Source organism: Crinia signifera, unplaced genomic scaffold, assembly GCF_055691185.1.
Source record: "Crinia signifera unplaced genomic scaffold, ASM5569118v1 HAP2_SCAFFOLD_80, whole genome shotgun sequence".
In the NCBI taxonomy this organism is placed as follows: Eukaryota; Metazoa; Chordata; class Amphibia; order Anura; family Myobatrachidae; genus Crinia; species Crinia signifera.
The window spans coordinates 426,382-437,612 of NW_028142708.1; the positions used below are offsets into that span (position 1 = coordinate 426,382).

At 49.2% G+C, this 11,231-nt stretch overlaps 1 protein-coding gene across 1 annotated transcript in view; it reads left to right on the forward strand.

The window, feature by feature from the left end:
* Positions 1 to 10,967, forward strand: part of SCRT1 (scratch family transcriptional repressor 1) — a 42,315-nt gene extending 31,348 nt beyond the window's left edge. The window contains exon 2 of the mRNA XM_083168386.1: positions 4,579 to 10,967. Within this exon, the coding sequence (XP_083024512.1) occupies positions 4,579 to 5,303 (725 nt within the window). The 3' untranslated portion in view covers positions 5,304 to 10,967. The remainder of the gene's footprint in view (positions 1 to 4,578) is intronic.
* Positions 10,968 to 11,231: the final 264 nt, after the last annotated feature.

The window sequence follows — 11,231 nt, forward strand, 5'->3', positions numbered from 1 at the left end:
CAGGACGCTGTGTAATGCCCAGGGATTACAGTCACAGGACACTGTGTAACGCCCAGAGATTATAGTCACAGGACGCTGTGTAACGTCCGGGTATTATAGTCACAGGACGCTGTGTAACGCCCGGGGATTACAGTAACAGGACGCTGTGTAACACCCGGGGATTACAGTCACAGGACGCTGTGTAACGCCCGGGGATTACAGTCACAGGGTGCTGTGTAACGCACGAGGATTACAGTCACAGGGCGCTGTGTAACGCCCGGGGATTACAGTCACAGGGCGCTGTGTAACGCCCGGGGATTACAGTCACAGGACGCTGTGTAACGCCCGGAGATTACAGTCACAGGGCGCTGTGTAACGCCCGGGGATTACAGTCACAGGGCGCCGTGTAACGCCCGGGGATTACAGGGGTTGTTTGTTTTAGGAAGGGGGACCCCCTATGGGGACAGTTGTCCATGGAGAGGGGGTCCCCCTCCTAAAACAACCATTCCTAGACTGAGGTCCCCCTCCCTTTGGACAACCAATCCTAAACTGGGGTCCTCCTCCTTATTATAGCGAGCCCTAGACTGGGGTCACCCTCCTTATGTAACGCCAGCCCTAGAATGGAATCCCCATCCCTCTGTGCAAAAAATTCAAGACTGGGGAGCCCTCCCTATGGAGAAAAATGCCCCAGACTGGGTCCCCCCTCCCTTTAAACATCCAGACCTAGATGAGAGTCCCCCTCCTTATGGAAAACCAGCCTTAGGCTGGAGAACCCCTCCCTTTGGACATCCAGCTCTAGACTGAGATCCCCCTCCCTTTAGATTTCCATCTCTAGACTCCTATGGAGAACCAGACCCAGACTGGGGTCCCCCTCCTTATGGACAAGAAGACCTAGATTGTTTTTCATCTGTATGGACACCAGCCCTAGCCTGGAATCCCTCTCCCTGTTAAGAACCAGCCCTAGACTGGTGTCCCCCTTCCTATGGACAACAAGTCCAAAGGGTCTCTCTCCCTATAAACATCCAGCCATAGTCTGGTATCCTCCTCCCTATAACAACCAACTCTAGACTGGCATCCCCCTTATGAAGAAGCTGCCCTAGACTGGGATCTCCCCTCCCTATGGTTAACAAGCCCTAGGCTGGGGTCCCCTTCCCTATGGACAAGCAGACCTAGACTGGGGTCCCCTTCCCTATGGACAAGCAGACCTAGACTGAGGTCCCCTTCCGTTATGGACAAGCAGACCTAGACTGGGGTCCCCTTCCCTATGGACAAGCAGACTTAGACTGGGGTCCCCTTCCGTTATGGACAAGCAGACCTAGGCTGGGGTCCCCTTCCCTATGGACAAGCAGACCTAGACTGAGGTCCCCTTCCGTTATGGACAAGCAGACCTAGACTGGGGTCCCCTTCCCTATGGACAAGCAGACTTAGACTGGGGTCCCCTTCCGTTATGGACAAGCAGACCTAGGCTGGGGTCCCCTTCCCTATGGACAAGCAGACCTAGACTGGGGTCCCCTTCCCTATGGACAAGCAGACCTAGGCTGGGGTCCCCTTCCCTATGGACAAGCAGACCTAGGCTGGGGTCCCCTTCCGTTATGGACAAGCAGACCTAGACTGGGGTCCCCTTCCGTTATGGACAAGCAGACCTAGGCTGGGGTCCCCTTCCCTATGGACAAGCAGACCTAGACTGGGGTCCCCTTCCCTATGGACAAGCAGACCTAGACTGGGGTCCCCTTCCCTATGGACAAGCAGACTTAGACTGGGGTCCACTTCCGTTATGGACAAGCAGACCTAGACTGAGGTCCCCTTCCGTTATGGACAAGCAGACCTAGGGTGGGGTCCCCTTCCGTTATGGACAAGCAGACCTAGACTAAGGTCCCCTTCCCTATGGACAAGCAGACCTAGACTGGGGTCCCCTTCCGTTATGGACAAGCAGACCTAGGCTGGGGTCCCCTTCCCTATGGACAGGCAGACCTAGATTGGGGTCCCCTTCCCTATGGACAAGCAGACCTAGACTGGGGTCCCCTTCCCTATGGACAGGCAGACTTAGACTGGGGTCCCCTTCCCTATGGACAGGCAGACCTAGGCTGGGGTCCCCTTCCCTATGGACAAGCAGACCTAGACTGGGGTCCCCTTCCCTATGGACAAGCAGACCTAGACTGGGGTCCCCTTCCCTATGGACAAGCAGACTTAGACTGGGGTCCCCTTCCGTTATGGACAAGCAGACCTAGGCTGGGGTCCCCTTCCCTATGGACAAGCAGACCTAGGCTGGGGTCCCCTTCCCTATGGACAAGCAGACCTAGACTGGGGTTCCCTTCCCTATGGACAAGCAGACCTAGACTGGGGTCCCCTTCCCTATGGACAAGCAGACCTAGATTGGGGTCCCCTTCCGTTATGGACAAGCAGGCTTAGACTGAGGTCCCCTTCCGTTATGGACAAGCAGACCTAGGCTGGGGTCCCCTTCCCTATGGACAAGCAGACCTAGACTGAGGTCCCCTTCCGTTATGGACAAGCAGACCTAGGCTGAGGTCCCCTTCCCTATGGACAAGCAGACCTAGACTGGGGTCCCCTTCTGTTATGGACAAGCAGACCTAGACTGGGGTCCCCTTCCCTATGGACAAGCAGACCTAGACTGAGGTCCCCTTCCGTTATGGACAAGCAGACCTAGACTGGGGTCCCCTTCCCTATGGAAAAGCAGACCTAGACTGGGGTCCCCTTCCGTTATGGACAAGCAGACCTAGACTGGGGTCCCCTTCCCTATGGACAAGCAGACCTAGGCTGGGGTCCCCTTCCCTATGGACAAGCAGACCTAGACTGGGGTCCCCTTCCCTATGGACAAGCAGACTTAGACTGGGGTCCCCTTCCGTTATGGACAAGCAGACCTAGACTGAGGTTCCCTTCCGTTATGGACAAGCAGACCTAGGCTGGGGTCCCCTTCCCTATTGACAAGCAGACCTAGACTGGGGTCCCCTTCCGTTATGGACAAGCAGACCTAGACTGGGGTCCCCTTCCCTATGGACAAGCAGACCTAGACTGAGGTCCCCTTCCGTTATGGACAAGCAGACCTAGACTGGGGTCCCCTTCCCTATGGACAAGCAGACCTAGACTGGGGTCCCCTTCCGTTATGGACAAGCAGACCTAGACTGGGGTCCCCTTCCCTATGGACAAGCAGACCTAGGCTGGGGTCCCCTTCCCTATGGACAAGCAGACCTAGACTGGGGTCCCCTTCCCTATGGACAAGCAGACCTAGGCTGCGGTCCCCTTCCCTATGGACAAGCAGACCTAGGCTGGGGTCCCCTTCCCTATGGACAAGCAGACCTAGACTGGGGTCCCCTTCCCTATGGACAAGCAGACCTAGACTGGGGTCCCCTTCCCTATGGACAAGCAGACCTAGACTGGGGTCCCCTTTCCTATGGACAAGCAGACCTAGACTGGGGTCCCCTTCCGTTATGGACAAGCAGACCTAGACTGGGGTCCCCTTCCCTATGGACAAGCAGACCTAGACTGAGGTCCCCTTCCGTTATGGACAAGCAGACCTAGACTGGGGTCCCCTTCCCTATGGACAAGCAGACCTAGACTGGGGTCCCCTTCCGTTATGGACAAGCAGACCTAGACTGGGGTCCCCTTCCCTATGGACAAGCAGACCTAGGCTGGGGTCCCCTTCCCTATGGACAAGCAGACCTAGACTGGGGTCCCCTTCCCTATGGACAAGCAGACCTAGGCTGCGGTCCCCTTCCCTATGGACAAGCAGACCTAGGCTGGGGTCCCCTTCCCTATGGACAAGCAGACCTAGACTGGGGTCCCCTTCCCTATGGACAAGCAGACCTAGACTGGGGTCCCCTTCCCTATGGACAAGCAGACCTAGACTGGGGTCCCCTTTCCTATGGACAAGCAGACCTAGACTGGGGTCCCCTTCCCTATGGACAGGCAGACCTAGACTGGGGTCCCCTTCCCTATGGACAAGCAGACCTAGACTGGGGTCCCCTTCCCTATGGACAAGCAGACCTAGCAGGCCATTTTTCCCTCTGTGCAGGGCTTTCTGCAAACATGCTTGCTTATTATCTGAAAGGGTTCTCTGTCTGTGTTTAATAGGTTTCTAAAGCTGGGTCGAAGTAAATTGGGGGTTACTTGTAATATAGAAACGTCTCTGGGGATCCAATGTGTCTCCATGGACATCCAGTTCCTGGTGGCTTTGCCTTTAGTAAATGAGCAGATCACAAAACTGACCTGATAAATCAGAAGTGATGCTATGTAAATATGCTCCATAGTTGTAGTATGTTAACTCTTATGAGTAGGGTCCTCCTTCCTCACGTACTCACCCTACCTCTTTACCTCACCTGTGCTCCTGTCCTGTTCTTCCCTTCCTCTACTTCATCTTCAGTCTCCTCGACAATTTCCACACCTACTTCAGAACTGATGCTGATTTTATTTCTACCAGCTATACCCCTATTTATACTGTATTTTATCAGCACACCCTGTATGTTACCTGGTAAATTGTTTTTGTTTGCTATGTAAGGCGCTGCGGACACCTTGTGGCGGCTTATAAATAAACGTACTACTACTACTATGTGCAGTCACTCACACATCTCTCCTCTATTTCAGGTTACATCAGTGAATACATCACCCCTTCTGTGTATGATGGGGACAGCGATGGTCCCATCAAAGTCCCTTCTCCAGACACCCTTTACACAGCAGTGCACAGTGAATATGGAGCCCCAGACTCAGAATCCCCTGACAGCCCTCGCTCGGAGATCACGGGTGGCTACATCAATGGGGACACAGCCGTTAGCGAGGGTTACTCCGTTGATGCCTTCTTCATCACTGATGGGCGATCTCGTCGCAAGGTTTTGACTGGAGGGCGTTCCATCCAACGGCACAGCTGCAGCGAGTGTGGGAAGAGCTACGCAACGTCTTCCAACCTAAGTCGGCACAAGCAGACTCATCGAAGCCTCGATAGCAAGCTAGCCAAGAAGTGCCCCACCTGTGGCAAGGTATATGTATCCATGCCGGCCATGGCCATGCATCTACTCACCCATGACCTCAAGCACAAGTGTGACACCTGTGGGAAAGCCTTCAGCCGACCATGGCTCCTCCAGGGCCATATGAGGTCCCACACCGGTGAAAAGCCGTTTGGCTGTGCCCACTGCGGCAAAGCCTTCGCCGACCGATCCAACCTCCGTGCCCACATGCAGACACACTCCGCCTTCAAACACTACAAGTGCAAACGTTGCAGCAAGACCTTCGCACTCAAGTCATATCTCAACAAACACTACGAGTCAGCCTGCTTCAAGGGATCGGTGCCACCACTCAGCCCAATGGAGGACTAAGGGTGGTACCCTCAGTGGGAGGAGAACACCGTCATGCCACATTCAACATCTTTGTAGCAAACTCTGTCACCATTGCCACACATATATCTGCTTAGGTGGCCACTTGCTGAACCGGTGCTGCTCAATATCCTCAAGTATCTCATGTGGAATGGGTGATACTTCCTCTATTTTTGGTAACATATATACAAGATTATTTTAATGTTCTTCCAAGGGTCAATGAAACTACTGAGAGGTGAACTCTGGTGGAAACCTTAGAGATTGTTTTCCATTACTGTCCCATTTTGGCTTCCAAGCACCTAGTTTAATTGATCATTTTAAAACATAAGAGTCATGTAGGAGCCGAAAGCTGAGTTGTGTTCAGTACTTGGAGATGAGGTGCATATTAAGGGAGTTTTTGGCAATAATAAGGGTCATTTATGAAGTATAAAACTATCACTCAGTAGCATAAAAGCATAAAAGCCGTTTTATGACCTCAACGCATCTAGTTTTGCACAACTGTGCCCAATTTTCTGGAGTAATGCAGGATTGTTGGGTCAGAATGGCAGAATCCAAAGGTGTGCAATGGCTGAGGAGAGGACCTCTTCAGACCAGACAGAAGTTAGCTGAGATGAAGTGGTAATAGGGTGCACTTACAGGGTTTCTGCTCCATATTGGGAGGGTGCATGCCTTAACCTCCCTCCAGAGCACCAGCCCAGAGGCCCAGGAGATTGGGAATAACCACTATGCTATTAGAGGAACACATCAGCACTTCTGAGGCCACGCACATCGCTCTGTGCCCATCTAACCATGTTAGACCCATTCATCATAAATAGTGAGGTTATCTAATTCAGCCAACCCCAGTGTCCCCTCGCCTTTCTGATAGCCTGACCTGGGAACACTTTTCATTCATCGTAGTTATAAATGAGAAGTTTCTATAGCTCTGTAAGGCATTTTCCCTGGCATCTACCAACCCTCAATACTAGGCACAGATTCATTTGCACTTAGCAGATGGCATGGACTCTTGCACATATAATAATGCATCATAGCAGCTCATGGTCTGCAGTTTGTAAATGACCCTTGTTGCTCTCTGAACGCAACCCTGTATCTTCTCCCAGGTGGTCTACGACTATTCCCAGTTTATGTAGCGATGCGTTAGACTATTCCATGCGTTGGAGATTACACATGTTCTGGGAGATGATTAATGTGAATTTGTTCAGTTCTGCATCATCTCCTGCAATCATAATAGACGTCATCTTGGACTTTAGACGTGGTGAGGATTATGGCCTAGCTGGGTCCACAGGAACCTGCGGTGCAGCACACGACTACAATGGGTTAGTGCAGTTACACAATGCTCTGTAACGTCGCAATAACAAGGATGTTACAGATGGGAAGTTACAGGAGGGAGAGTAGGGAACGTAGGGAGAGTCACACAGCGGACCTACATTCTACACAGGCTTCTTATTGCACAGACAATACGTAGTTCACACCACACAATACATGGCTGAGAAACTGAATAACCCTTTTTCTACCAGTCTATTGGTCATGACAAAACCATTTCTTATTTGGTGAATATGCTTAGAACTCTTTGTAGAGGCCATTGCCCATTTAGCCCCTGGTTGACCATCTAAGGGGCTTCCAATCCGTTTCCACATTACTATCATGGTTTCCTTTCAGTTGCACATTAAATGAATAATTATACACATTTCAGGCCCTGTATCCCAACCTATTGTTAGAGGTCCATGCATTCTGATTCCTGTTAGAGGTCCAACCATTCTGATTCCTGTTAGAGGTCCATGCAATCTGATATCTTACTGGAGGTCCATACATTCTGGCCATTGGTTGGAGGTTCATGGAATCTGAATCATTGTTGGTGGTCTATGCATTCCTCTCCCTTGTTGGAGGTTCATGAATTCTGGATCCTTGTTCTAGGACTTTGCATTTTAATTCCTTTTACGAAGTCTGTGCATACTGATCCATTGTTAGAGGTCCATACATTATGACCCAATGTTGGAGGATCATGTATTCTGTTCCCTGATCAGAGGTCCATGCATACTCATTCCTTGTTGGAAGTCCATGAAATCCTTTGTTAATCCTGTCCTTCCATCTTGGGTACAAGACATGGGTAGTGGTTCTTGCCATGTTGTTCACAATATTGACAATAATACAAGTGTCTTGTTTTTCTTCTTGTCCTCCCGATACTTGATATGGACTACAGGGTGCACTATGTGTGGTATCATAAGAATAGCTCTTCATACCTCACTAAGATTTTATTTGCCATGGTTTATCATCTCTACCTCCGAGGTTTCCTGGTCAGAGTCCTTCTCATTATTACCACTAGAAAGTTCTGATTTTTTTCTGTCCAGCTCCATGATGACTTCTTGCATTATTAGCTATTAGTCACTGTCCTTCAGACTCACGGTCTCCTATGGGCCTACTAGTTCCCCATTGGCTGTGAGTGGAGCCAGTACACCAGCTGTTCAGTACCTTCTCAATCTGGGTTGTCAGGATTTTATTGTGAGCACAATATGAAATATTCCACATCTCCGTCATTTGGATAATTTTTATCTCAGCTGTGTCCTCACCTTTTCATCCTGCCATGACCTGACAGAGACAATGAGCACCCCCCCCTCCCAAACACAGGCATCAGCAGATGCATTAATAAAGGTGGCACCACATCGGTTGGCATCACTCGCTATTATGTATCATAATATTTACCAGTTTGCAAATTACATTTTAAATCCAGCTAAAGAACCAGTCACCACTGGACAAATCTTTTTATTTACCTTGTCTTTAATAATGCAAAATAATGAGGACACCTCTAAATTTGATGACCCCAATTTGTTTTATCTAATCTTATGGTGAAATAGTCCCCACTCGGAACCCTCTTAAATTATTCTAAATCTTTTTAAAGAGTGGTACCCAGGATATACCCAGACCCGTCACACATGATAGTACAGTGTTGCCTTCTTCCTCACCAACAATCCCCATCCACTCCACAAGATGAGGAAAGAAAGTAAAAACAGGTTTACCAGCTATGAGAATAAGCTGCTGGTCTTCTCTGGATCCTCAACCCAGGTCCTACCATAGAGATGTGAGACAATCGGAGGAGACCATAGAGCAGGACTAGTGGTGATCATTAGACATATCATAGGGACCCCTATCTCCCATCGGTGGTCAGGGCCCATCAGCAATGAATGGTTTCTTCGCTTTTTCCGGAACACCATCAATTGGTCAATTCACCCTCGATCCTCAGTAGAAATGTCACAACACATTTCCCTCTTCACATAACAGTAACACAAGTTATTCGGCCACTCAGCATTTCATGTTATTTTGGCCAATTGAAGAAGAAGAATGTGAAGAAGAATGTGCAACATCCAACATAAGACCCAGCTTCCATCATCAGCAATAAGGGAGACCTCTATAGTCTATCCCAGTAACAAGACGTATTATATAGCTATATTATTATAGGTCAAGACATTGACCAGTGAGAGGCCGGAGAGTCAACAGTGGAATTGTGTTATATAGGACTAGTGGTCAGTCACATATAAATGTTATGGTTGTGGGAGACAGTGACGGGCCAGCAATCAATGACTTGGGGGTTCAGAAGTGACTGGCTAGTTTGGAGTGTGTTAGGGGGTCAGTGACTGACCAGCAATGAGTGTATTTGGGGGTCAGTGACTGATCATTGTGGTGTTTTTTTGAGTTCATTGAGTGATCAGTATTGTAGGATTTTGGAGCCAGTGATCAACTAGTTTTGGGGAATCAGTGACTGACCAGTAGTGTAGATTTGGGGTCAGTGACTGACCAGCAATAAAGGTGTTTGGGGGTTCAGTGACTGACCAGTATCAAATATTATGGGGAATCAGTGACTTACAAGTAGTATAGATTTTGCGGTCTTTGAAGGTGAAGGTGTTTTAGGGATTGAACTGGCCATTGTTGTAGGTTTAGGGGGTCAGTGACTGGTCATTGCTGTAAGTATTGGGGTCAGTGACTGGCCATTGTTGTAGGTTTAGGGGGGGCAGTGACTGACCAGTATTGTAGGTTTTGGGTTTCAATGACTGACCAGTATTGTAGGTTTTGGGTTTCAATGACTGACAAGTATCGTAGGTTTTTGGGGTCAGTGACTGACCAGTACTATAGGTTTTGGGGTTCAATGACTGACCAGTATTGTAAGTTTTTGGGGTCAGTGACTGACTAGTATTGTGGGTATATTTGGGGTGAGGGCAGTGAGTGATCTGTAATATACGCCACCTCCGACACCCCAGCGTACTGGAACTATGCCAAAGCATAAGTCACTTTTTTTCCTGAAATTTTAGGATTTAGGCAAAAATACTTAAATTAAATGGCGACAAGGTGAAAGGCGAAGTGACTTCATAGAAACCACGACCTTAGGGGCAGACCATGGATTTGGCTTCTCGGTCAATGTCATGTTATTTTATGGGGTTCTGCATGCCAGACTTTGGAATCTATGCCAATTTTGTAGGGTTTGGGGGGGATTCTGCCAAATGTTCTAGCTTAGTTGCAATATATTCCTGCGAGGAATCTATACTAATATAAAGCAATAATGACGATAGTATTATTAATCACAATGTAATGCATGCGGTTCTAGGTAATGCGGCGATTCTGATTAATCGGGTAATCTGCCTCAATTATTCTGCTATCAGGGATTAATCGAATGATATTGTATTTTGGGGAATATGCTTTAGACCAGCACTGCGTGTTTCACGGAGGGTTCCAGCCACAGCTTCCAGGGGCTACATTCAGCTGGGTGCACCGTGTTGTCTAGACGGACCTTGGTGCACTGCAATCCCCAGCATGCCCGGCTCTCTGAATGTAGTTATCTTCTTCAACAAATATGTTCCTAGTAAAGCCGAGCTCCGCCGCTGTGCAGGGTAACCCGGTCTCCCTGAGCCAAGGGCGTGGCGGGATGGAAACACGCAGTGCCGCTCTACCCTCTCTCCGCCGGCACGTTGGCAGCTTGTCGCCGGCCGCCAGGCGGGGAATGGGGCTTATTTTTGTTATATCCTGTTCTCTTCCATGTAATGCATTGCCTGCAGAGTAGCTCAATTTAGACATAAAACTTATTTCTGACGGAAATGATCGCTTTTAGCGCAAGGCATCGAGATAAAGCCAGCGGACGGCGATGGGACCGGAATTTTTTGATTTATTATTTTTCTCAAAAAAACAAAAACTGTACAAAAAAAAATGGTTCTCATTTTCTGGACGAGTGACGCGCAGGTGGGAGCGTTCGATAGTATTACGGAAAAGCCATGTGGAGATCTTCTATTGCTCTTGCTGTAGCGAAATGTGTAAAGCGTCGTACTCTTAGGATAACAATGTGAAATTAGCACAAGTATAACCAATAAGACTAATAACTGGCGCCGTTCCTTCCTGCGCCAAGCAGCGAGATGATGGACGATACCAGCCACTCCCATAATCCTCTGCTGCCGCGCTCGGAGTCTGAAGCCAACTTTCCAGTTCTTCCAGGCAGCAGGGGATCCCAGTCGGCATTGCCAGCCTGGCACCCGGGTAATCTGAAGCACAGGAGATAGGGGTGACTGGCCCCCCCATACTCCAATGGCTGGTATGCTCCATGCGGCTGCTTGGGCGAGGAAGGGGGTGCACTCTTTCAGGTATTTCTGCACTTGTTTCATAAATTAAAAAGAAAAAAAAAGAAAAAAAAAACGAATAGAAATGTTTGAACCTGTGGGTTTTGTATGGAGCATTGTATACAGCTGCGTCCTCTGTGTACACAGTCCGCAGCCACTTTTTGCAGCTGCCCAGTTATGAGGTCGCAGCGACTTTTCTTGAGGGATTTTTGGACCCCGCCCCTCCTCCCCCCGGGGGCTATTTAGGTGGGATTATATTTTTGCGCGTACAGAGGGGGTGCTCTTAGCAGTATGAAAGCACAATGTACAACTCATAATAGGCCTTTATTGCACCTTCCAA